General features: G+C 31.6%; 1 protein-coding gene across 1 annotated transcript in view; it reads left to right on the top strand.

The window, feature by feature from the left end:
* Positions 1–27347, top strand: part of LOC143044569 (U3 small nucleolar RNA-associated protein 6 homolog) — a 148229-nt gene that overhangs the window by 11333 nt on the left and 109549 nt on the right. The window contains exons 10-13 of the mRNA XM_076216629.1: positions 52–130; positions 8644–8728; positions 11818–11897; positions 12801–12866. Coding sequence (XP_076072744.1) covers positions 52–130; positions 8644–8728; positions 11818–11897; positions 12801–12866 — 310 coding nt within the window. The remainder of the gene's footprint in view (positions 1–51; positions 131–8643; positions 8729–11817; positions 11898–12800; positions 12867–27347) is intronic.

Raw genomic sequence — 27347 nt, 5'->3', positions numbered from 1 at the left:
GTTCCTTACAATATTGTTGCTACATCTGCTTTATTTCTTTTTATATTTCAGGCAGACAAAGTAGCTGATACTGTGTTAGAGGGATTTGTGGCTGAAGTGGTTTACAAAAAGGCTATAGAAGCTATACCAGGTATTTAAAGTTCTCAAATATTTTCTTTAAATTAGTATATTTGTTTTGTATGTTGACTTTCTGTACTACTTAGAGATGGCAAAATTCCCATTCATATAGTTTAACATATACAGCAAGAATATTTTTTATCAAGGATACCAGACTCTTCGGTGATGCATGTATCGCAATAGTTATCACAACATTACCATGGAAATTTGAAGAGCATGTCCATACAAACAGGTTTACTCTGTTATAGAGTTTTTTTTTTAAATCCTCTATTTTTCATCTTTAGTTTTTATATTCTAAATGCCAGTTGAGGAAATCAGTTAACTTCATTTGCCCTTTAATTTGTTAATGACTTGTTTTTGTTTAACATGTTTAAATGTCTTTTTGGTCGATTCATATCAAATTATATTTTTTAGTATGTCTTTTTATGTTGTATTGTTACACTACTGTCTCAGGTTAAAGAGACGGTTGCAGCCTGTCAAAAACATGTAAACCCTGGCATTTTCACCTGTACTAAGTCATGAGCCTGTTGTTAAATGGTTGTAGCTTGTTGGTGTGGTTCATATGTGTTTCTCTTTTCTCTTTTTTTATGCCCCACCTAAGGGCATTATGTTTTTCGGTCTGTGCCTCCATTGTATATCCCTCTGTCTGTCCCGCTTCAGGTTAAAGTATTGGTCAAGGTAGTTTTTGATGAAGTTGAAGACAATTCAAGTTGAAACTTAGTTAGTACACATGTTCCCTATGATATGATCTTTCTGATTTTAATGCCAAATTAGAGTTTTGACCTCTATTTCATGGTCCACTGAACATAGAAAATGATTGTGCAAGTGGTGCATCCACATACTATGGACACATTCTTGTTTTTTTTTGTTTAGAATATAGGTTTTCTTGTTTTAATTGTTTTATACTAGTACCATAATTTGGGATCCTTATTAGCTTTATGTTTGGTGTGAACCAAGGCTGTGTGTTGGGTACTTTGACCTATAACTGTTAACTTTTGTGACTTGGATGGGGAATTGTCTCATTGGCACTCATACCACATCTTCTTATTTCTATTTATACTCTCCATATAAGTCAGGAGCCTATACTCCAGTTGATGTTGTTGGCTCATGTCTGTCATATTTGCTATTTGTGTAACTATTTTTTATTATGAATTAGGCCTCAAGTTTTTTTTTTTTTTTTTTTAATTTCATATTTTTTATGTCAGGGCCTTTTATAGCCAACAATACATATTGGTTTTTCTCATTTTTGAAGGTTGTAAAGTTGCTTATAATTGTTTACATCCACCTTCTTTTTTTTTTTTTTTTAATTCAGGTGGATAGTTTGTCTCATCAGCATTTATACCCCATTTCCTAATTAATATATTTGCATGACAACACATACATTCTTGTTTATTATTTGTCTTGTGACTTGTAAACAATACTAGTAGAAAAAATTCAATTGTTTGAATGTTAATTAAATATATATATATATATCTCATCTACAGACAATTATTTTAAACTAAGTGTTTACTGATAATTATTAGATATAAGAACAGTGATCATTTGTCCAAGTTTCAACTTTTCTAAAATACAGATAATCATACTAATATCTCAACCACATGGATTTTAGAATCCTCAAGTTTTGTTGGTCCTTCACATCCAACCAGCAGTTGACCACTCTTGTTGATATGTAAACAGGTAGGATTACATATTCCTTCAGTTCTGCCAATTCTGGTCAAGAGTTTCCCATCCATAGAAAATACATGTATTGCGTTTATATCACATACAGCAATTAGTCCAGTAGGTGTTGTGACTATGTCGTTAGGGCCTGTAAGATTTTGATAAGTCCATTTGAATATTAACTTCGAATCAAATACAAAAAGGTTATGCTGGTCACAGATAATTATGTCCCCATTGGTATTCCTTGTTAAACTGTCTATACTAATTATCTGGAAATACAAATCCCTTTTAGTGATTCTATATGTTTCTAACCAATATTCTTTTTTATCAAAGATCATTACACCTTTGTCTAGTATCAGAAATGAAGTACAATGTTCATGCTCATTAAATCCAATTAATATCTTCTTGTCAGCTGAATGTATTCCATTGTGTGGGCTGTATGTGTTTGTAGAATTGATGCTTAATTCAAATTTTTTGAATTTTTTATCAAATGCATTCATACATAGTATTTTCTTTGAGATACTCCTGTTATCAGTAGTGAACAGTATTACGTCATCTTCTGTTACAGTCATATTACAGACTCGCCCTTCCAATTTCGAGATTGATGATATGGTACAGACTTCAATTTTAGATATACAATTTTTGTCTTGAACATCATAGTATGCTATGTAATGGTCCCCACATTTTTCATAAAAAAAGACTAAAGTTCCATTTTTTAAACTTTTGAGTTTTTTAATACAAGGCACATTTGTTTCGTATGTATTGATGACCCTGAGAATTGGACATCTTTTTACTGATCCAAAATTGATACTAGGAGAATCTGGAACTGTAAATATAAATTTTTGCACCAGTGGTATATCATCTGCATTCACTTTTAGCTGTAAATCTTTGTCCACTTTGCCAATAGTCTGTAGTACATAAGATGCTTGATGGGATTGTAATGCTTCATTAATTAATTTGTTTGTTTGTTTTACTTGACTCTCCTTTTCTTGAATCTTCAGTTTCTCTTCTATGAATGCATCTTTACTTGGTATAATTAGTTTATCGAGTTTATGAATGAGCTCTGCAGCTTCTGCAGAAACTTTTTCTTTTATTTCTTTTTCCCTTTGGATGATTTTTTCTTTTATTTCATTGTAATTGTCATTTGTAGAAGTACATTCACTCACACTTTTGCTGAGAACAGAGTAATTTTTTCCTATTTTTTCTTTGATGTCTTGCAGATCAGATAGTTGATAACTGTACACAGCGCTAAGTTTCTCAAAGTTATGACTTTTATGTTCAGGTGCAATGACACAAAAAGAACAAACTATATTTTTACAATCCCAGCAGAAAAGAGAGCATAGTTCCTCCTTGTGAATTGTGCACCGTATTCTTCTAAGATTAAACCTTCGAATTATTTCAACATTTTCTGGAGTTCCAACCTGTTTTAAATCTATAATACAATGTTCCTCTGATCCTCTAAATTTTGAATGATTGTTCATACATTTGTCACATAGGACAAGGTCACAGTTAAAACATTTCCACGCAATTTCATTTGAGATTTCACAGAATTGGCATAGGATGGTATTTTGAGCCATTCTTGATGACTGTTGGACTTCCCTGCATTAGCTTCTGCAATTAGTAATATTATTTACCACATTGGAACTACATCACCTCTATATAGCACCTCTAAATGTCACTATTCCAAAAACATTTCAATTTCAATAACTGGGCATGGCAATATGTTTTGAACGACACAAATATCAATTAAAAATCACTTTTCACCAATATATATATATTCATTTTACATTTTTAATGAAGTGATAAAGTTTGCACCTCTTTGCTAAATGATATCTGAAGGTGATTTGAAAATTTAATGAACTTGATAATATCAGATAAAATATTGGACTATTAACAGTTGATAAAAAGATTGTAAAGTTAAATAAATAGTAAATTGGAATGACACATCATTTCACATCCTTTGCACAGTAGAAATTCACTTGAGATATGTGTTAGTATGTATCTATGTAAATTATAAAAGATAGCATATATAAGTTGGACTTGAGGTACATGTAGATAAACTGTTTATCTTAGCATTGTTTAAATAATTTATATATTTCTTATACTGAGTTAACAATGTATGATAGCATCCTATATGTACTTGTAACACTCAGAGACATGTCAATCCCCTAAAACATGTCTGATGCCCCCAAGCGTGTCCATATGAACTGCAAAATGTGTCTAATAGATAGGTGTGCCAAAACGTGTTCAGTTTATGAATGCAGAATCTTGTCCATTTTGAAAAAGCCACCAAACATGTTCAATCCCCCAAGCAAACTGACTTTTTAAACTGGACACGTTTTGGCAAATATTAAGTAATTAGGACACCTTTAAGGCGAAATACACACATTTGAGGGGAATTGGACATGTTTAGGAGGATGGGCATATTTAGGAGCGTTACCTTTATATTGCAGAAAATATGTTAAGAACAGTGGTAAACTGAAACAGAATCTTTATTGAATTTTTCATAGCTGCCAGTCCTTACACTCTCTATGATGAGTGAAGTAAAAATTTTTGTAGGGCAACTAAGCTTTTTGTGCCATTAAGTTTTACCCTTATCCATCTGTATGTATGTACTTACCTAAGTACATCCCAAAATTGGTTTCCGTTCTCTAACTTTAGTTTGCCTCAACCAAATGTTTTTGACATTTACTTCTTTTATACTAAAAAAATATATTCCTGACTCCTGGCAATAAAGATGCATGTATTGTTGATATGCTGTAAAAAAAATATTTATTTTCGAAAAACCAAATATCTTCCATTGCAAATACCGGTATGTGACAATGAAAATTGACTTGCTGCTTATCGAAAAATGTCTGAACTTTAAAATTAATTGACCAAAATCAAAAACTATCCATAAAATGTGTTAAAGTAGGTATGAAAAATGTAGGTAAGGTAGGGAGTCAGGAAACAAAGGTATATTTTATTGTGAAGGCATGCCTTCCTTGTAGATGAACTCTAACAACATTTATTTTGCCTTATATTTTAACACCTGTTGTATTTCATCTATGTTAAATTTTATACTTTGATACATCATATGATTTAAGCATGATAAATTGAGCTGGTTAAATATCAGTGTGATTAGATATTTATTATCAAATGTGCACTAAAAGTTTACAGATAATACAGATATTATTTGTTTAAAATTTCAAACAATCTACAGTGCACTTACACTCATAGATGAGTTGAGGACACATTAAAGCCACAGCAATATTATGACAAATTGGGAACTTCGTTATGCTCTTGTCCATATTAAATTCGAGGTCTGAACAAGGACCTTTGTTTACAATGAATGTTTAGAGTGTATGACATTCTCTTAATACTCTGTTACTGGGTTATTTTAGGACAAATAGATACATTTTTTGAATGACCCCTAGGACCCTTGTTAGCCAAGTTGTATAAGTAGTATATCTATATAATTATTGAAATAATACTAAGGGTTTTCTACCTTACAAATAGATTACCTTAGCTGCATTTGAAAACTTTTAAGAATTTTTGGTCCTCAATTATCTTCAACTTCGTCCTTTATTTGGCCTTTTTACCATATTTAGCTCTCCTGGCCCGAAGGGCCAAGTGAGCTTTTCCCATCACTTTGCGTCCGGCGTCCGTCGTCATCCGTCGTCGTTAACTTTTACAAAAATCTTCTCCTCTGAAACTACTGGGCCAAATTGAACCAAACTTGGCCACAATCATCATTGGGGTATCTAGTTTAAAAAATGTGTGGCGTGACCCGGTCAACCAACCAAGATGGCCGCCACGGCAAAAAATAGAACATAGGGGTAAAATGCAGTTTTTGGCTTATAACTCAAAAACCAAAGCATTTAGAGGAAATCTGACAGTGGTAAATATGTTTATCAGGTCAAGATCTATCTGCCCTGAAATTTTCAGATGAATCGGTCAACCTGTTGTTGGGTTGCTGCCCCTGAATTGGTAATTTTGAGGAAACTTTGCCGTTTTTGGTTATTATCTTGAATATTATTATAGATAGAGATAAACTGTAAACAGCAATAATGTTCAGCAAAGTTAGATTTACAAATAAGTCAACATGACCGAAATGGTCAGTTGACCCCTTAAGGAGTTATTGCCCTTTATAGTCAATTTTTAACCATTTTTCATAAATCTAAGTAATCTTTTACAAAACTCTTCTCCTCTGAAACTAATGGGCCAAATTAAACCAAAGTTGGCCACAATCATCTTTGGGGTATCTAGTTTAAAAAATGTGTGGGGTGACCCAGTCAACCAACCAAGATGGCCGCCACGGCTAAAAATAGAACATGGGGGTAAAATGCAGTTTTTTGGCTTATAACTCAAAAACCAAAACATTTAGAGGAAATCTGACATGTAGTAAAAATGTTTATCAGGTCAAGATCTATCTGCACTGAAATTTTCAGATGAATCGGTCAACCTGTTGTTGGATTGCTGCCCCTGAATTGGTAATTTTGAGGAAATTTTGCCGTTTTTGGTTATTATCTTGAATATTATTATAGATAGAGATAAACTGTAAACAGCAATAATGTTCATCAAAGTAAAATTTACAAATAAGTCAACATGACCGAAATGGTCAGTTGACCCCTTTAGGAGTTATTGCCCTTTATAGTCAATTTTTAACCATTTTTCGTAAATCTTAGTTATCTTTTACAAAAATCTTCTCCTCTGAAACTACTGGGCCAAATTAATTCAAACTTGGCCACAATCATCTTTGAGGTACCTTGTTTGAAAAATGTGTCCGATGACCTGGCCATCCAACCAAGATGGCCACCACGGCTAAAAATAGAACAGGGGTAAAATGTAGTTTTTTGCTTATAACTCTGAAACCAAATCATTTAGAGGAAATCTGACAAGGAGTTAAATTGTTAATCAAGTCAATATATATCTGCCCTGAAATATTCAAATGAATTGGACAACCGGTTGTTGGGTTGCTGCCCTCCAATTGGTAATTTTTAAAGAAATTTTGCTGTTTTTGGTTATTATCTTGAATACTATTATAGATAGCGATAAACTGTAAACAGCGATAATGTTCATCAAAGTAAGATCTACAAATAAGTCCACATGACCTAAATGGTCAATTGACCCCTTAAGGAGTTATTGCCCTTTATAGTCAATTTTTAACAATTTTCATTAATTTGGTAAATTTATGTAAATTTTTATCAAATATTTTTCTCTGTTACTAATAAGCAAAGTTCATTATAGATATAATTGTAAGAAGCAAGAATGTTCAGTAAAGTAAGAACTTCAAACACATCACCATCACCAAAATACAATTTTGTCATGAATCCATTTGTGTCCTTTGTTTAATATGCACATAGACCAAGGTGAGCGACACAGGCTCTTTAGAGCCTCTAGTTTTATTAGAGCGTCACTGATTCATGATTTTTTTGTAGACGAAACGCGCCTCTGGTGCAAATATAAAATTTCAATCTTGGTAATGATCTATGATGAGTTTATTTATGTATATGATAGTCTACACTGATGTTGTAATAATAATATAATAATAATAATTCTTTATTTAAAGAGGGTTACACAGTTAGCTGTAAAGCTAATCTTCCCTGAGGCCCTCATGAAATACAATGAAATATAACAAACAATTACAAAATATCAAACAGACACACATACATGAATAATGAAATAAAAAATTGTTATATGAAATATACAATTTTCAAAACAGGTAAAAAGTTACAAATTCATATATGACATGTATAGTATTGGCATCAACAATATCATAAGTTTTGGTAAGTGTGTGAAAATTATTATGCATATAAAAAACGCACAGCTTCTTAATGTTCCATCAAGTAATTTTTTTAATCTTTTTTTAATCAGCTTGTACTTGAGGTTGATTTTTTCAGGGATATTGGTAAGTTATTCCATAAAATAGATCCTGAATATATAAAAGATTTCTTATATAGCTCTGTTTTGGCTTTTGGAACTTGTAAATTTTTGCAAGAGGCATTTCTCAAACAATATTGGTTTATTTCTGGCATTTCTTTAAACTTTTCAGTGAGATATACAGGGGCTTCATTTTTGTGAGGTTGAACATCATGGCTGATGCATTCAACATTGATCTTAATTGAGTAGATAAGAATGCCATACTTTTCTTCTCAAGTTCTGGGTTTTCTCCAGATATTCAGCTTCCTATACCAATAAAATAAGACCGCAATCTTATATAGTTTAGAGTATTAAAAATCATGTTTTATATATTAAATAAAAAAAAAAAGATGTGGTATGATTGCCAATGAGACAACTGTCCACAAGAGACCAAAATGACACAGACATTAACAACTATAGGTCACTGTACGGCCTTAAAACAATGAACAAAGCCAATACCGTATAATAAGTCAGCTATAAAATTAAAGGCCCTGATATGACAATGTAAAACAATTTAAACAAGATAACTAATGGCCTTATTTATATATAAAAAATAAATGAACGAAAAACAAATATGTAACACATAAACAAACGACAACCACTGAATTAAAGGCAATTATGAAAGAACTTTCATGATAGTGTTTTTTTACAAATTGTCCCTATTAACTTTCCTTAGTGAAGATAACTTTCCTAAATATCACACAAATTTATACTTATAAACTTCAAAAACATGATGAAATGAATGAGAATCTGATTGTGTAGAAGAAGTCATATTCATGATTTAAACATTTTGTAATTCAAAACATATGATAATAAAAAAAAGTAAGCTAAGACTGGTACCAAAACAAAAGGTCATTCTAATTTTATATTCAAAGCGGGCTATGTATTCCTTAATAATAAAAAATCAATCTATTCTTCTACCTCTTCAATAGACAAATTTTAACCAAATTTGTAATATATTTTCAGACAATGTAGATTTTGTTCTGTCATTTTTACCAATATGTCAACTGTTTGATTTTACAACAAAACTACAAGAAGATATATTTTCAAGGTAAGTTAGAACATCAACATTTTAGCAATTATCCTCTGAATGAATATTTTATATATGCAACAACACTAAATGTTTTGACTCTAAAGAAATGTGATTTATTTATAATTTTGCCTTTGTGCAATATCATGGAGATCAATTTTTCAATTAATCTTCTAAATTTCTCTTCCGTATATTGTCAAATTTTTCAAATTTAAAGAAAGTTAATGAGAGAAAATTGAACATTTTTACATACTTTGATAAATATTTGATAAAAGAAGAAATTTATATACAATTTCATACTACACCATATTTACACTCAAATAAAATTTAGAATGGAAATGGGGAATGTGTCAAAGAGACAACAATATGACCATAGAGCAGACGACAGCAGAAGGTCACCAAGGGGTCCTCAACACAACTAGAAAATCCAAGAAGCAGGCTTCAGCTGGCCCTTTAGAAAATATATGTACTGGTTCAGTGAAAGTGGACGTCAAAACATATAAATGTACTAAAATTTGAAATCATACAAGACAAACAAAGGTCAGAGGCTCCCAACTTTTGACAGCTGCAAAAATGCAGTGGGGTTAAACAAGTTTATTGATATCAACCCTCCTCCTATACCTCTATCCAATGTAGAAAAAAGCAAACACACAGCAATAGGCACAGTAAAACAAAGTTTTTTTCTTCAATTTTTTTCTTCAATTTTTCAATTAAATAATTTAAGATACAACATGTACAAATAGCTTTTTTGCTGTCAAGGTAAAAGGGACATAACTCCAAACAATTTTCTTTACTTGGAGAGAATAGAGTGAGTGGTGTACTGAAATTTGGAAGTCTCTAAACTGTTGATTCCAATGGGTTTTAGCGCTCTGAGTTGGAGGATCCAATAATCCTCTCTTTTGCTCCTAAGGACGTCTGACGTGTTGTCATTAGGATCGTTCCAGAGGACTTCGATGATTTCGAAAGACATATGGTGGATGTTATGTCCTGTCTGGTTGAAATGTTTACCAGTAGGTTCAGTTGACTCATTTTTGACATATCGGAGATGTTCGCCGAGTCGAGCTTTGAAATGACGTTTGCTTTTGCCAACATATTGTTGTTTGCAAGACTTGCATGTAATCATGTAAATGATATTTGGTGTGTTGCAGTCACCAATATAGTTTTTTCTATATTTGCGTTCTGTGAATGTGCTTGTGAAAGACCTTCGGAAATTGATCCAAGGGCAATAGCTACATTCTTCGTTGCTGCATTTGGTCAACTTATTTAGTGTACTGATACCAGATGTCCCCGGTGTGATTGGCGGATATTGGAAAGCCGCTTTAACTAGAATGTCTTTGAGGTTTTTATTTCTTTTGTAGGCAAAGAGCGGTTGTTCACTAAAAATCTGTTTGGTAGTTTCTTTTATATGCAACAATGGCCAAGTAGTGTCAATAATCTCTCTTAGATTAGGACTGGCTTTTGTATAGCTCAACACTAGAGGTATTCTTGTCATTTTTTTGGTGTCTTTTTTGACTGGATTTAGTAATGTTTTACGGTCTTTTGCTTCTGCTTTTTTAAGGCTGGCATTGAGAAGAGTTTCATTATAGCCTCGGAATTTGTAATATTTCAACAAACTTGCCGAGTGTTTTTGAAAATCTGCGTCATTTGTGCAGTTTCTTTTTACCCGAAGGAACTGCCCATAGGGTCCAGCTTTTTTACATGGTATTGGATGTTCCGAATCGTAGTAGTAACGGCATATATTTTCCTATATTTTATACAATTTTCTTTACTTGCTTTGATCATGTTGATTAAATGGGGACAAAAAGAAATTGTGTGATAATTTATAACTCTAAAATCAAAATTTTATGAAATCAAAAGCAAAGAAATATATTGTTTCAACTGCTGTTCCTATTAAAGTCTCAGTGAGGACAGAATGAAACATCATGCTACACATTTATGGCAGTTCCTAAGGCTCCCTTTTGAGGCCAATACTTAGCTAAATGTTGATAAAGCTGTATCTGTGATTGAAGATCACACATAAATGGTATCCTCACAAATAATGTTATTATGGGCGTATGACATTTGCGCCGATTTTTAAAATTTTCATTCTTTCATTTGCGCCGATTTCATTTTTTCATTTGCGCCGATTTTATATTTGCTCCTAATTGGATTAACAGGTAAGAGAATACTTGTACATGTACTATACCGTGAAGGTATATTGGTAAAATCTGGTTATAAACATAGGTTTTAGTTAATTTTGATTCATATTGTTCTGAACTTTGCTGTAAATTGATGGACATATTGCACACTGCAACGAGCTGAGGAGTCAATTCTTTAACCATCGACGGCCATACACATAAGAATGTAATCCAGACAAAGAAAAGATGGACTTCGTTATTGACAATTACAACAAATATAGAAGAGACGAAATCACAAGAAAGGAATATATTAGATGTGTTGCCTATAAATACTCAGCAAGAACAGATTTATGATTTAGTTTAATGTATTCCGTTTTTATGGATTTGAATGCTGTAAATAGATTTTCAATTCGTCATTTTAGTATAAATCAGAGTGCTTTTATCTAAGGTTTTTACTTCTTGATTTTAAAGTATGTGAATATAGTGTACAACTGGATGACAGAAGAGGTCTATAATGATAAATGAAAAATAACATGCATACCCGTAGCCAGGGGGGGTTCGAGGGGTTCGGACGAACCCCCCCTTGAAAACTAATAAGCACTGTTAAAGTCGATGTTCTGTTCGAATTGTGACTGTTAAAGTCGAGTTTGTGAGTCAAACGAACCCCCCTTTGGAAAATCCTGGCTACGGGCCTGACATGACTTGGATGGAGAATTGTCTCATTTGTACTCATACCACATCTTATATCTATTCACCTGTAATTTACCTGTAAAAAATCGGCGCAAATGAAAACAAAAATCGGCCCAAATGAAAGAAAAAATCGGCGTAAATGCAAAACGCCGGTTATTATTATAGAATAGAAAAAACAAAGGATATAGGGTATCCATCCATGACACAAATCCATACATGCACAGAAAAAAAACATGCAAAAAGCAAATGAAAAGTGTGTTTGATTAAAGCCATTTAATTCAACTAATTTGTTTTATGTTACAGTCTAAGAAGGGAGTATTCAGACAAACCACAGACATGGGATGCCATAGCTAAGCAATGTTTGTATACAACACCATATACAGGTATAAGGAGTTATATGTTATAACTAATGTTTACAGATTGTCCTTGCTAGCCCTTAATAGTGTGGTACCCTTTCCGTTCTTCCCTCTGTTTGTTATAATGTGTCTTTCATCTTAAAACTTTGCCCTTCTGTCCTCAAATTGTAGCAAGATATGAAAAAGAAGATGTGATATAATTGCCAATGAGACAACTCTCCACAACACCAAAATGACACAGAAATCAACAACTTTAGGTCACTGTTCTGCCTTCAATGATGAGCAAAGCCCATACTGCATAGTCAGCTATTAAAGGCTCCAAAATGACAATGTAAAACAATTCAAACGAGAAAAACTAACGTCCTTATTTATGTTAAAAAAAACGAACGAAAAACATATATGTAACACATTAACAAACATCAACCCCTGAATTACAGGCTCCAGACTTGAGACAGGCATATATATACACAATGTGGCAGGGTTAAACATGTTAGAGCACTGTTACACATAGTATGTTTAACACAGCACTTACTTAAATTGAACTAATCAGAAAGAAAAACAAAAATATGTTTTTGTTTTATCTCCCCTTGGATTTTTTACAAAAAAAGAAATAAACTTGAATTTTACAAATCTTTAAATGCCATTTATTTACCCACTCTCTAAACAAAAAAAAGAATATTAATTTTAACTTGAATATTCTGACTATTAAAAAAACAAGTGAAAACAGGGAAAGCATAACAAATACATTAAAAAACTTAATGAATTATTAGATTTTAATGTCTACAGATAGTGAAGTTCAAAGTTGTTTGTTTCCAATCCACAAATTTCAATACAAAATCAAAAAAATCAAAAACACAAATTCCTGAAAATGCAAAATAATGTGAAAAACCTGTTTCTGCCAAGGCTTAAGTTTTCTTAACTATTTTTCAGATGAAAATGAAGCCAAGTTCCATGAAGTCTATGAAGAGGCATTAAAAGAAAAAGTGATACCTAAAGGTAGGAGACATTTTCATAATGGGTTAGACTAGAGTAGATTCTACTTTATTTCATACCTGTTTGTTGAATAATCCAATTTAACCTTAGTTTTTGGTAAAAACAAGTCAGCCCATCTTGGTGTAAGAGACTTTGGAATAGACCAATTTAGAAATATTTTCAATTTATGAAACCCAAAACATGCCCATTTGAGGAGTTGTGGTTTAGAGAGTACAATGTATTCAAAATATACTGGGCTTAGAGAGTACAAATTAGACTTAGAGATTACTATGTGTTTAAGAATATTATAGATACAAGGGGTGCTACCAAAATTGAGAAACAATGCAAAAAGAAAACTAATGATAAGACGACTAATAGTCTATAACAAATTACACAGAAAACTAAAGATTAAGGTTATTTAGTACATGAAAACGATACTGGTCTGATAGCAAGGGGAGATAATCAAAATATTTTGTGGTGCGAAGTTGACTCACAGAACCATGTGAGTTCAGGTAAGTAAGATAAATTAGAAGAAATTGTGATAAGGAGCTTCATGTAACAATGTGGTTTCTTTGAAATTATTTATGAATTTTGGAAGTTAACATTCTTTTTTAGGAATTCAGAATCAGAGTTATCTCCCATGGACTGTAAAATAACCTTATATTTGTATAACAACCATCAGGAAAAATGTAATAGCTGTTGTTTGACTAAAAGATTGAAAAGGAGAAATATACCCAAAAAAAATGGAAATTTTTGAACAAAACATGATCATGATGATGCAGAAATCAAAAAGTTAAATTTTGAAGTCACGTATAAGTAAATGGCTGACTCTACAACCTTAAAAAAGTCATGAAAAAAGAAAGTTTTAAATATAATTCATTTCTTAGATTAAATCTTGAATCTTTTGTTGATTGCATGTTATTTTTCTTGACATTTTTTTTAAAGAGTTTACTAAATGTTAATTAAAGATTGATTTGAGCTAAATTACTAGCACATCTCCAAGTTTAAAGGACTAATGGAAGATAATGATCAAATTTGCAGATACCTTAGCCATTAGGTTTTTTTTTTAAATGAATAGCTAATGCATCTATAGATTGTTGTAAGGTATTGTTGTATATGATTTCATATTAACATGATGTATTGAGTATTTCTCTGAAGTTAATCAACTATTCTATGTTTGCTAAAATAGTTTTTACGATTGAGTGATAAATGTACCAACAAGTTTGTTGTCAATTTCAATGAGTAAAAGTAATCAGACACATTCCTGAATTCAACTACTGTCAGACTTGGAGTATTATGTTGTTATTTTGTTATGTTGGACGTTAACACCCCCCTAAACTAACTCATAAATTCATTAAGATTTTGAAAAGGACTGGTACCCATAATTCTAATGTTTGGTTTGGGTTTAAAAACTGATATCATTTGGTCAACAGTTATGGTTACAACACAATTTTTTCTGAATTTTATGATTTCCATGGTGATTTGACAAAATGTTTGAGTAAACAAAAGGAATTAATAAGTGAACACTTTATTTTATATTTGTACGTAGCTATCATGAAAATGTTTACTATAAAATAAATTTTGTTAGACGATGACATCTTCAGTTTAAAAAAAAAGATATTTCTGTCAAGTTAAAAAAAAAAACATGTTGGAAAGTTTTTGAGATGAATTGCATTTTAACTCTCACATAAAAAATAACAAAACTGAACCATCGAATGGCAGTTTAACATTTGATATGTGAAAAGAAATTCTTCCAAAAAAATACTAAGATGGACAGGTTCCACTGTAAAAATGTACCAAATATTTTAATTTGGATGAAAAGATTATGGAATTAAAACGTGACTTTATTCATATTTATTTATAGTAAGATCAAATAATTTAAAAGGTGATAAAAAATTTAAAATGAAAAGTCATTGCATTATTTTGAACCCTCTTTGAAAAGAATTTAAAAATTGCAGATAAATGACTTTTGTATTTTGTCTGAGATTAAATTTACTAGACTGGATACCGGTTTTGTTTATAAATCGTCTATCAGTGAATGAAAAGATTTTGATGATAAATAGACATTTTAATCGTGATTTATTTAGGGAAAGACGTTCAAATATAAAATAACTTAAGGTGGCATTATCCGGGATCGAAGTTTCCTAGTTACAAAATGCCACTGAACTATTTTGTCGACGGTTTGAAACAATAATCACACTGATTGTGTTTTTATAAGGTCTTTAACGGGACACAAATTTGTAAATGTTTGTTTGCAATGAACGTTAGGTGGACACAAACTATTTATGACTTTGTAGCAACTGGTGAATTTTGACCCAATCCACGGCCAAATATTTACAAATGCAAAACCATCTGTTTTTTTGTGTAGTTTTCTCAACAGGTTTGTTTTGTAGGAAATTCATTTCCCGAAGTTTTTATATAATGTACATCTTTGTGAAAGTAAGTGTAAACAATGACGGGATACTCATTAAAAACATCACTATACCTTCTTCCTAAGTCAAACATCGACTGGGTTGAAACCAAACATTTATAGTATACTGCAATTTTGTCTCACTGTGATTCTGAGATGACAAACAGTAACAAAAGGGCTTTGACTTTTTCATTTTTTTTTTATAATCTCTTCCTTCATTCCAATTACGTCAAACATTGACTTGGTTGATACCAAACATTTATAGTATACTGCAAATTTTGTCTCACTGTGATGTTGGGATGACAAACTGCAATATATTGCTATTAATTTGCCAATTATGTTTCCAAAAATGTGTGTATAGTGAGTAATCATATCTTACCCAATTTAAATTTCAAAAAAATCTTTGTCTTAGGAAAATTACATATTAATTAATTTTCATATCGTTAAAATTCTTTGATAAGATAAGATATAAAAGACAATTTTTGAGTTTTTGCATTTCTATTAAAAACTGGCTTTTCAAAAAGAGACTCTTGATGAAAAAATAATAGAGCAGGGATACAGGGGATCCCCTCTTACTGGTAAATTACATCAGAAAGGTGTACAAAATTGACAACCTAAATTTCAGGTCAGGGACATGATTCCAAAGTTGTCTATTGCTCATGAACCACTGACAATGCAAATATATATGTCAACATGGAATCAAAAGAATTCAAACAAAACAACACACAATCAAATTGATCAAGGCATTAAAATTATGTAAATGAGATAAAACAAAAAATTAAAAAAAATGTAAAAGAAAGCAATAGACAACCATGTCTTTGGCACCTTTTTTTTAAAACCCTTTTTACCGTTGTCTTCAATAAAAAGAATTATTGCACATTTATTTAATTGACTAAAAAGGAAATATTTAATTATCCCCTCAAATTAAATCTGAATTATACATACTCTACTAGGAGATCTTTAATTCACATTTAATTCTTTTGGGGTGTAAAATAATTAATTAATATTTACTACATCTCGTTTCTTTTGTAAAGCCAATTTTTATGTTTGGTTAATGATAACCAATGGAAAATATTTTATATCTTTTCACCAACACCAACATAGACCTTTCTCTAACTTCAATAGACATAATTCCCTTTGATTTGATATAGCACAACTGTCTGTAATTATTGCACGTCAATTTTATTTGTATTACGTGGAATCAATGAATATGGGACATGCAAGGAGTTCTTTCTGGTCTGTTTGGTAATAGGTTGAAATCTGGCATAATGGTAAATGCTGAATTGCTTGAATTGATTTTTTTTTTAAATGAAAGAAATATGTTTGACTTCTGTTTTACTACACTGATTGAACACTTGATTCATCCCCGAAAAAAGATAGGTACTTTGATATGTAGAACAGCAAAAAAAGCCCTATTCTTTGCTTGTATGTATGTACGGAGTGATTTAGAGTCATGGATTGACTCATTAGACACGTTCTTTTCAATTCCTAGATAGTTTTGTAAATATAACAGAAAAATTTGATCAAACCTCCTATCAGAGATGACTAAAGTAATATGTGTAAACATGAAACAAGACAGCAACCCAATAACTCAAAATAACAAATTGCATCTCATTTAAGGGTTGATAAATAAAAAAATTAACCAAAAACAAATATAATTGTTTAAATAAACCAATTTTTCAAGACGTTTCAGCTATTGGCCTTCTTCAGTTCTTTATTTTTCCTCTTAACTACATGGCTGACATTGCATTTGTATTTTCTTTTCAATCATTGAAAAGATGTTATAGATAAAACAAAAACAAATATGCAACACAGCAACAAACAACAACAATTGAATGACAGGCTCCTCACTTGGGACAGGCACATACATACAACATGTAGTGGGGTTACCAGGAGCAGTACTTCCTATATGAATGAATTATAAAGATCTGTTGAAAAAAGCTGAACTCATCTGATGGATACAAATAGAAATACATATATCAAAAACACAGTGGATGTGTACTTCTACATCCCAACAACAAAAGGCACTAAGTACAGATCGGAGAGTTTAGTATGCCATTCTTAACCTAGAGATAGAAAAACAGAATGTAAAAATCAGTGCACTTATGGAGGGATTTTCCAATTATAAAGAGATATCAAATCCAAACATAAAACTTGAGGAAAATATAAAATCGTGACACTTTTAGCAGAAAACTATTGGAAAGTTTAATTTGGTTTAAAAGATCTATGCATAATTGAATCATTTGGGAATTCAGATGGCAGATAATAATACCAATCAAATTATGTCATCGTTTTTAGAGTATTTTAATCTGATTTCATCCAATTTGAAGAGTATGTGTCGATATAGATTTTCTATTTGTCGTCTGAGAGTGGGTAGACCTTTGCATACCTTAATCCCCTTCCTTCTTTACCCATCCTTGGGTTATCTATGAAGTCCCAGCGATATTACACAAGAGGGATCAAGACGAATCGGTAGAACACTTGAAAAATGGTTTTGTAATCCTTCACCTGTATCAAAGCATGGTCAAGTGTCGAGTTAGAATGGCAGATTTTTGTTTCGTCTAATTTCAACGATTGATTTTTTTTTGAGGAATTTAATGTTTTAACTTTTGTTTCTACTTGACATCAGTCAGAAAAAGTCTTCAAAGTCAATGAAAAATATTTGTTTTAATTTTGAATCGTGTACTTTGCTATCGGTGATGTCAGTTTCTTTTATTTGGTAATCTACGTGCATGTCAGAAGTTGCTAAGTCACCATGTTGATGGATTGCATTGTGGGTATGCAATCGACTTCTTTGCAGAAGATAACAATTTTGGTTCGTGTAGGTAGCCAATTTATATTGCAGATAACGAAAAAAATTAATTATTACAAAATAAATTTAGCAGATAAGGTTTTATACAAAGGGGATGGTCAAATATGGTTTTAAGGCATAATGATATTGCGTTTTGTTACAGAAATTCCTCACTGAATCAGAAATTTTTTGACACTAAAAACTTTTATCTAAACATACATGTTAAAAGGCTTAAAAGTAATCTTTTACTAAATGAATTTCTCAATTTTTGAACTTTTGCTACGATTTTATGTTATCAAATAAAATGAAGAGCTAAGGATATAAGAAGCGAGTGAATAACTGCCCAGAACAGCTTCAGGTCCTGACCTTGTTTCAAGTTGGACTCATTTTAAGAAAAGAAACTTGAAAAATTAATTTGAAAAGGATCGAGGTGAATGTCCTAAAGATAAAGATTTAGAAGACAAAAAAATAACCCCCACCCTGTCCCCCCAAAAAAACCCATCAAAACAATGTTTTTCTTTAAAAAAAAAGAAATTGCTAAAATAATGTGGACCATTAGGAAGATTTCTGACCGATTTGGTTTGTTAAATGGTTCTGTTTGGGCACTGTGGCTCCCTCCACCAATACACAGTAATTCTGAAGTTGGTGTTAAACACCAATCAACCAACCAATTAATACTAATAGGACTTACCTAGAATATTGGCTGCAATTTAACCATGTCGATCATGGTCTTTCTTAATTTAAGAACATAATTAATATTCTTCATTGGAAAAAAGTACATGATTTAACATTCTAAATTGTTTTACTGAGACTGTACAATTAACATTTTTTTAATAATTCAGCCCAATTTTTATACGCCCTTTTACGGGACGTATTATGGTATACCTCTTACATGTATAACATACCATTAATTCTCTTATATAATAACTAGTTACAATTAAAAAGTACAACCCTTAAAACTACATCTGTTGTGACCTTTGAAGCAAAGAATAGTTCATAAAAACAGAGCCTCCACTCATCTAACCATTTCAATGAAAAAGGCGGAACTAATTTTTACATTATTTGCACTTCTTACAAGAATCTATATTATGTATACAAAATTACATATGGTATAATTATTGGACTTCAGACAATTTGCAATTAATTATTTATTTAAAGGTCTGGCTATTCCAGTATTGATTAAAAAAAAATCTTCTCTATATTTCCTTTGTTCAAGGCAAGTATCTAAATATTTAAGTTCTTTCAACAAGTAGAAGTGAAAAATATCAAATGCTGATGTATTTTACTCCCATTGACCCTAAGAATTATTAACACTGACCTAATGACCTCTTTATACAATGCATTTTATATGTCTAGTGTTTGAACTAATTTACAGCATTAAACATTTGATACAAAGGGTCTTGTTTACAGGTAGTTGAATAATGTTAGTTCTAAAAAGATACTTTAGTGAAATATTGGTGCATGTAGATGCATATCCAAAAAACTAAAAGTCATGTTTGGAAAGACCTTAAAATAAGCATGATAAGAGTGACTTAGGCCAATTGAATCTATTATTATATTTATTTACAAGTTTATCGGGTTGAACAATCTTATCGCCATGCTCATCAGTTAAACTTTACTTTTTGTCACTAGTATTAAGTTGTTAAACATCAGATAAGGCAACAAAATCATGAAAAGCATGCGTAATTAAATCTTTTCATATTTAATTTTTTGGACCTATTAATTTCTTAAGTTGTTCATTGAATTTAGATTTTAAAAATTATACAGTATGTGATGATTTTGAAAGCTAGGTTGTAGTAGTTTTCTATACAAGACCATTGTATTTTTTAAATTAAACAGATTTTTTTTTCCTGTTTGATTTTCGGGTTAAACTGTTATTGGAAAAAATATGTCCATAATAAAATACATATAAATGTGTTGAGTTGCAGTGTTTTATGGGGTTCCGAGTTAAAGATTGGAACTGTTTAGTGAAAATAACCATGCTCATGACCAAAATATGAAGAAACTTTGTTTCTAAATGACTACTTTAATAACGGAAGGTTTGACTTTACATAAATCACCTGATGGGGGCCGATTTGATCTTAATGTGTGATCGTGTTCGGTCCTCAAGCACAAGTTAAAGCTACAGAAAGGAGAATGCTTGAATTAAAATTCAGGAAATGAGAAAAAGCACTAATCTTTATATGATTTCAGCTTGTTCCGTACCAGGTGGTTATAGGCTAAAGAATTGTAGATAAAATGATTTAATACGTAAGATACAGAAATTAAAAATAATATGCTTTAAAATTCTTAAAGGTTTTATGCATTTTTGATTTAGGTTAAATTAAATGGTCCGTAAAATATTTATAAAATCTTATATATTATTATGACTACCGAGATGAAATTGTTTGTGATGTTTTGTGATGTTGTAAGTTATTATATAAAAAACAACATTAATATATGGAAATGATTAATACACCCATATAGTTTTCTTTGAAGTTTAATAGATTAGCCCACAAAAAAAATCGACAGACATTTTAATGTAATATCATTATAAATAATCGTTTTTCTATTTTTCTGTTATATGTGGAAAAATGAAGTACAAAAGTTACTCTGATTTTTCATGGTTCATTGGTCAAAGTGTCTAGGTGGAATATGACGATTCTAAAGTTGACGATTTACATAAAATAATGTAACATCGTAAATGATGATCATTTCTGTCAGTGACATCTGCGGAATAAATTATCAGTCAAATATTTATAAGGTCGTCCCGATAAAACCTCATTTATTATTAACTTTTAAGATAAGACTATGCTATCTTGACTATGTTATCTGTGACAAACTTTTATCTCGCCAAAAGGGGAGATCTTGCCCTTAAATGTCGTTAAAGATTTTTTTCATGGCTCTGATTTACCTTTACCTAATTTTGCATTGTATTTTTAACATTTTTAAATTTTGATTATGATTTCAAAGTCCTTATAACAAACTTAAAATTCTCTCCACAATAAATTAATTAGAAAAAGTCAATAAATCAGATAGGTTGTCACTATATCATTTAAATAAACACTGTTTTAATAATAATTTATCAATTTTATTTTTACTTTTTTATGCTTAACATATGGTGAAAAAAAAAGGAAAAGGGTGCAATTTTGAGATAATCTACTAGACTGGACCTGATTTTCACCCTAAAACCTTTGCCTAAATTTTGTAAGCCAATTGAGTTAAGCTGCAGGATCTCTCAGTGGATTCCTTATACATTACACTGAATCTTGCGGAGTTAAAATGTATCTGAGCTTTCTTGAAAGAATTGCAAATGCAAGTAAGAGTATGGTGTTGGTCTATCTAAATTGGATGAACATAATTATTATATTTACTGCAATGCATTGGTTCAGAATCTAATGCATTCTGGGTAAAATTTTCAAAAGTTTAAATAAAATCCTTGTGATTGGGTGAATTTTATTCCAACTAGTGGATTGTCCTGAACATGCATGAAATATTTGTCACTGAACATGATGCAAACTACAATAAATCAATCAATCTAACAATTGATGCATAACATTATGATAATTGCTGTTTACTTATTTTATATATAAGCAATCCAATTTCCCATCATGCTTTAGATGCTGAAAAGTAAAATTATTTATATCTATATTCTTGTGTCTTTTTGATAGTCTGCATAGTTTTGTTATCACTTTTATTTTTGTATTTCCATGGAAAAGTTGGCCTATCAAAGTGGTCAGTTGATCTACCTAAATACAGTTTTCATTTTCAGTCAAATATTTTTACTATATATATACAGTCATATTTTTATTTCCTAAATCGTGTTTCAAATAATTTGTAAAATCTTGCCTGCAGGATAAATGTGTGCCATAACTTAACAAGGATGACATCTGCAGTATAGTAAGATAGATCGAGGACCCTGACTTTGGGGATATAAATAGATTTTGATTTCGGTGATTACAGTTGATAGAGGACATGTGAGGTCAAATCAATGAGACATGAAAATACATACATGTATATGTTGTAACACTAATTCATTATAAATATGGTGCCGATAATTGAAAAAGTAAGATCCTATTCCATCAAAGATTGTTAGACAAACTTTTTTAGCAATAAACTGGAAATTTTATACAATTGATAGAAATTTTCAGTCAACTATATTTTGGACCTAGCTTTTATAGTCTCTGAAATGGCTAGCTAGTGGTTTTGTCTATAACCAAACTGCATATTTGCATTATATGTAAGTAAAAGATTACCGGAATTACCAGAAAATATTGTTCATTTATATAAGACATTGCTACAAACCAAACTAACTACCAACATCCATTTTCTGTGAAAAATAGACATTCATCACAAACATGTTTATTATTTTAATTTTAGTTTCTTGTGTACAATTTGGAAATTAGTATGGCTTTCATTATCACTGAACTAGTATATATTTGTTTAGGGGCCAGTTGAAGGACGCCCCCGGGTGTGGGAATTTCTCGCTACATTGAAGACCTGTTGGTGACCTTCTGCTGTTGTTTTTTTCTATGGTCGGGTTGTTGTCTCTTTGGCACATTACCCATTTCCATTCTCAATTTTATTCATTTGTATGTCATCCTAAGTTCATGTGTGTTATTTAGGCGCTGGAGGTTATAGGCATTGATCAATCAGTCGAATCACTCACGTTTAAAATGAGTTATACCCCTTTTGTGCCGGCGTTTTCAGAAACAGTTCTATGCATATTGGGAATTCAGAAATTGCTGTGTTCATACCACGGGGGGGGGGGGGGGGGGGGGGTAACTTCCTATTATTGGGTATACGGGGATGTGCCAAAAATATGGGTCATAATTTTGCGAGATTTTGTATAAAAATGACCCTCCTTTTTAATGACATTCTATATTAAAATGCATTTACGTTTGATAACTGTATATTGATTTGGGGTATGATCTACATATCATATATTAATATGCTGTAAAAACTTAAGGGTAGCTGGTATATTTATGAATTATGAGTGATGATGAGTTCACTTACAAGCATGGGTCATATTTTAAATATTGTATATAAGTATAGGTCATTCTTTCTTAAATATTTATATAACTATAGGTACTGAATTTCAGTGAATGTTATATTAAAATGGGTACACTTTTTGAGGCAAAAATGGCACACCCCTACCAAAAAAATATTGAAGCTACCCCCCGTGGTTCATACAAATGATGATAAAAAGAATAAATTTGAAATTGTAAATACATTATTAAGGAATTGGTGTAAATATGTCCAAGGACCTAAGGGCTATTAGTCTTTGATCTGATTGTAGCCGAGAAACTCCTACTCAAAACCATATATAATCTATAAACATGACAATGGTAAATGCTTTTCCAGATTCTGTTGTATATTATTGAGAAAAAAAAATGAAAAGACAAATTAATTTTCAAAACTGAGAAATCAATTGATAAATGAAGCCTCAGTTACCCTCTTGTCTCATTAAAATCAACACATCTATTTCAAAACTAAAATTGTCAGTTCCGAGACTATTAACCCTAAATGTCCATTTCTCTCTACTGATAGTTCATCAATTTACAGTGACATATTTAGACATTTTTTTGAAAATAACAACCCTTGTTCCTGCCTAGTTGAAGACAGTCACAATATTTTCTGAAAATGAAGACAAACTATCATTGAATCAAAAATCGGTCAATTGACAAGTTTAACCAGGAAAGATTAAATAAATGATGCAATAACTCATGGCTAATAACTATATCGGTGACATGTTGAAAAATGTATCGTTAGTTCTTCAAAAGCCTTAAGTTCCATGTTCAACGATAGTGAAAAATGCTTCTAAAGTAGCACAAAATCAGACAACTTTTATACTTTAATTTTTGATTTCTGTAAGAATTTAAGAGATTAATGATGCTTTTTATAAACAAAGCCATTAACATTGTTTTAAATTAGATACTATAAGGTCAATGATTTGTGCAACATTTCATATTTTTTGTTGCAAAAATACCCACACCAAAGAGTATTGCTTTATTTTAAATTCATTTTTTAAAATTTTCACACGGATAGTAATTAGAGAAGCATTGCTGTTCATCTTCTTAAAGTCACAGTAAGGCCTGCAACACAGAGCAATACATGCAATAAAGATGATTACTTTTAAGCAGGACTTTAAATTATCTACTATTTATACAGAGGCGGATCCAGCCATTTTAAAAGGGGGGGGGGGGGGGTCCCAACCCAGAGTAAAGGGGGGGTTCCAGCTATATGCTCCCATTCAAATGAATTGATCGGCCAAAAAAAAAGGGGGGCTCCAACCCCTGGACCCCCCCTAGATCCGCCAATGTTATATCAATGAGGTGAAAAAGAAAAATGGCATGCTGTCAGATAGAATGCTAGTTTGTGATGGACCTTTTTGTACACACCCATATTGCAGAAAGAACCCATAGAATTGCAAGCAAATATGTGATGTTTCAAAGCATGTCTTTTATTCATTTTAAATGTTAAAATTGATAACAATTCAGTAATTATGCATTTAACTTTTTTTTGAAATTTTAAAAACATCTCTTTTTATAAATTTTCTTTATAGAAATGATGAGGTGTGTCGAAATCTTTTCATAATAATGATTTTATAAATATTCATTGAGACATAAAAATACTCAAATTATGTTGTAAAAACATCGCTAGTCCATGTGAAAGCAAATAAAAATTGACACTAAATATCCCACTTTGTATGATGATGCAAAGTTGCATTGAAATCGGTTGTATAAAATGTAGGTATTCCCATGTACTAGGTATTGAATTCAGATCTTCTAGTGTGTATTAACTGTCATGTTCCCTGTCAAGATGAAATGTCTCCTCAGGTTACCAGTAACCACAGAGAAAGTGTAGAACAAAAGATTATGTCATTCTGACAACTTTAAACACAAATTAAAATTTTAATTTCAATAATTATATTATGTAACACTGTGTAATATAAACAAATTGTGTTTACATTTAGTCGAGTCCTCAACAAGGCAGTGTATGTACTTATATATAATTAGACCCTTCTTCCTTTCAAAAGGATAACTAAGTAACTGGCAAAAACTGTTGGGGGAAAACACAAATATTTAACTTGGAGACAAAAAAGAACAAGTGAAGAATAAATGCTATGTTTAAATTTTCGATAAGACACATGTACTTTTCCCCATATTCTGTCAGTTGCCTATAGTTCAGTGGTTGTGGTATGCTGCTGTGTATCATACTTTTAACCTGCATGTTTAATTGGCAGGCAAAGATAATCTTGAACTTCCTATTTTTCACAAGAGATTTTTTTTACTATATGTTACAATCCAATTACAAAAGATACCTGTCAGATCCAGTAATGTTCATTGTATTCAATGATATTATTATTACAGAAGTGATGGTAGTTTTATCTTTGACTCTGACAGGCTGATGTGATATTAATGGCCAAAAAGCTGATTTGATGAGCAGATTATATGTCCATTTAATGGCCACCATCATTTGCTTTGCCAGGGTGATTGACACCAAATAGGGTCCTGTTGTAATTTAGGAAACACTTTTTAAAGAGGAGATTTGTATTTGTATTTTAATGTTAAAGATAAGATTTAATTGCTTTTCTTTGGTTCTGTTGGAGAATGTGATACTTAAATAGACAATTTTTGATAAAAATTAAGGAGATATGGTATGATGCCCATGAGAGGTCTGTATTATCCACCAAAAGACAAGGGACAAAGTCGTAAAATACAGCTTAGTATATGACTTCCAACAATGAGCAAAACCTGAATTCCCCTTTTGTGGGAAAAATTTTGTTGTTTATTTAGGGAACCAATGAAGCATGACTGGAGCGAACCCCTCTTTGGCAGTCAGTGGGCCCTTCCTTATGAATATTTCTGGATCGGCCACTGAATGTATAGTACAGGAAAATACCTCGTAATCTGGCAAGAAAAACAATAATTGGGTGTGCACCTGGAGATTAATCCTGCTTTACAAATAACTAAGATGTCCAACAGCAAAATAACAAGTCAAACCAAACCCTTTGAAGGAGTAATGCATGAGTGATATAATCCTACATTTCCAAGCAAATTCCTCTTCTTTCGCATACAAACTTTGAAGAAATGTTTTTACTTTAGATTAGGCACCTCTGTTATTTGTATGAGCAATTTGCTAGCCGTGATAGAAAGCACTTTTTTTAAGTCTCTTTTAACATGTTTATGATTGTCCCTGAATGACAGTTTTGTTATTTACGTCAATTAATTAAACCATCAGAATTTTTGAAGAAATGTTTTTACCTTAGATTAGGCACCTCTGTTATTTGTATGAGCAATTTGCTAGCCGTGATAGAAAGCACTTTTTTTAAGTCTCTTTTAACATGTTTATGATTGTCCCCGAATGACAGTTTTGTTATTTACGTCAATTAATTAAACCATCAGAATTTTTAACGACTGCAGATGGGATGGAATTGTTTCATCAGAGTTTGAACATGTCCCGCTGTCCGGAAAAATCAAATTCCCTTTATGACACTCAGCATGCAATGAGATTCTTTTGGATAAGATTATTGATGAACAAGTTTTTACTTTTATCAACGAGAATACCTCGTTAATTGTGTGACGAGAGAAGTATGGTAGTGATGTTTTCGCTGCAGGACGGTTTTGTTGTGGAATGTTCATTGAACGTAATCGGCATCCTGGGAATTAAGACGAGGACTTGTGAGGAATGGAGAAAGATCTGAAACGTAACGGTCAGCAACACACTGTTGATTGTCTTTGTTTTTATATCAATCATGTTGATTGATCATTGGACACGTCTACAGGACAGCACATAGATTGGCATGTCTGCTGCTACGTTTGTCAGGACAGCATATAGAGATCTTTGTGTCTGCAGCTTTACTGGTAGCTGAGTTTTGTCATTATACATATTTATTATGTCAAGCTCTTAAGCCTCCGGAGTAAAACTAATGTTGTCAATAAATATATCAGAGACTCTAAATGAAAAATTTAAAACCTAAAAAACAACAACAGTGAACACATAATTGCGGATCAAGTAATGTTCATAAGGTGGGTCCACTGACTGCTAAAGAGGGGCCTGATCCATACACACTTCAGTGATTCCCTAAATAATCAACCAAATCTTTTCAGTAAAAAGGGAGGGGGGGGGGGGGGCTAGGCACCATGCACCAACCCCCTAAATCCACCTCTGACACATTAAAATTTGTCAAAGACAACCACTGACAATGTTTCCTGACTATTAACCAACACTTAAAAATGTGTGACCAAGTTAAGAATAATGATCCAAAATATAACATTTAACATTTTTTTCTGAAAGGACTTTTCAATATTCCAAATTTTTT

This window comes from Mytilus galloprovincialis, chromosome 9, assembly GCF_965363235.1.
Source record: "Mytilus galloprovincialis chromosome 9, xbMytGall1.hap1.1, whole genome shotgun sequence".
Classification (NCBI taxonomy): domain Eukaryota; kingdom Metazoa; phylum Mollusca; class Bivalvia; order Mytilida; family Mytilidae; genus Mytilus; species Mytilus galloprovincialis.
Note: the sequence above shows the minus strand (reverse complement) of the source record. Positions and strands in the feature narration are given on the sequence as shown.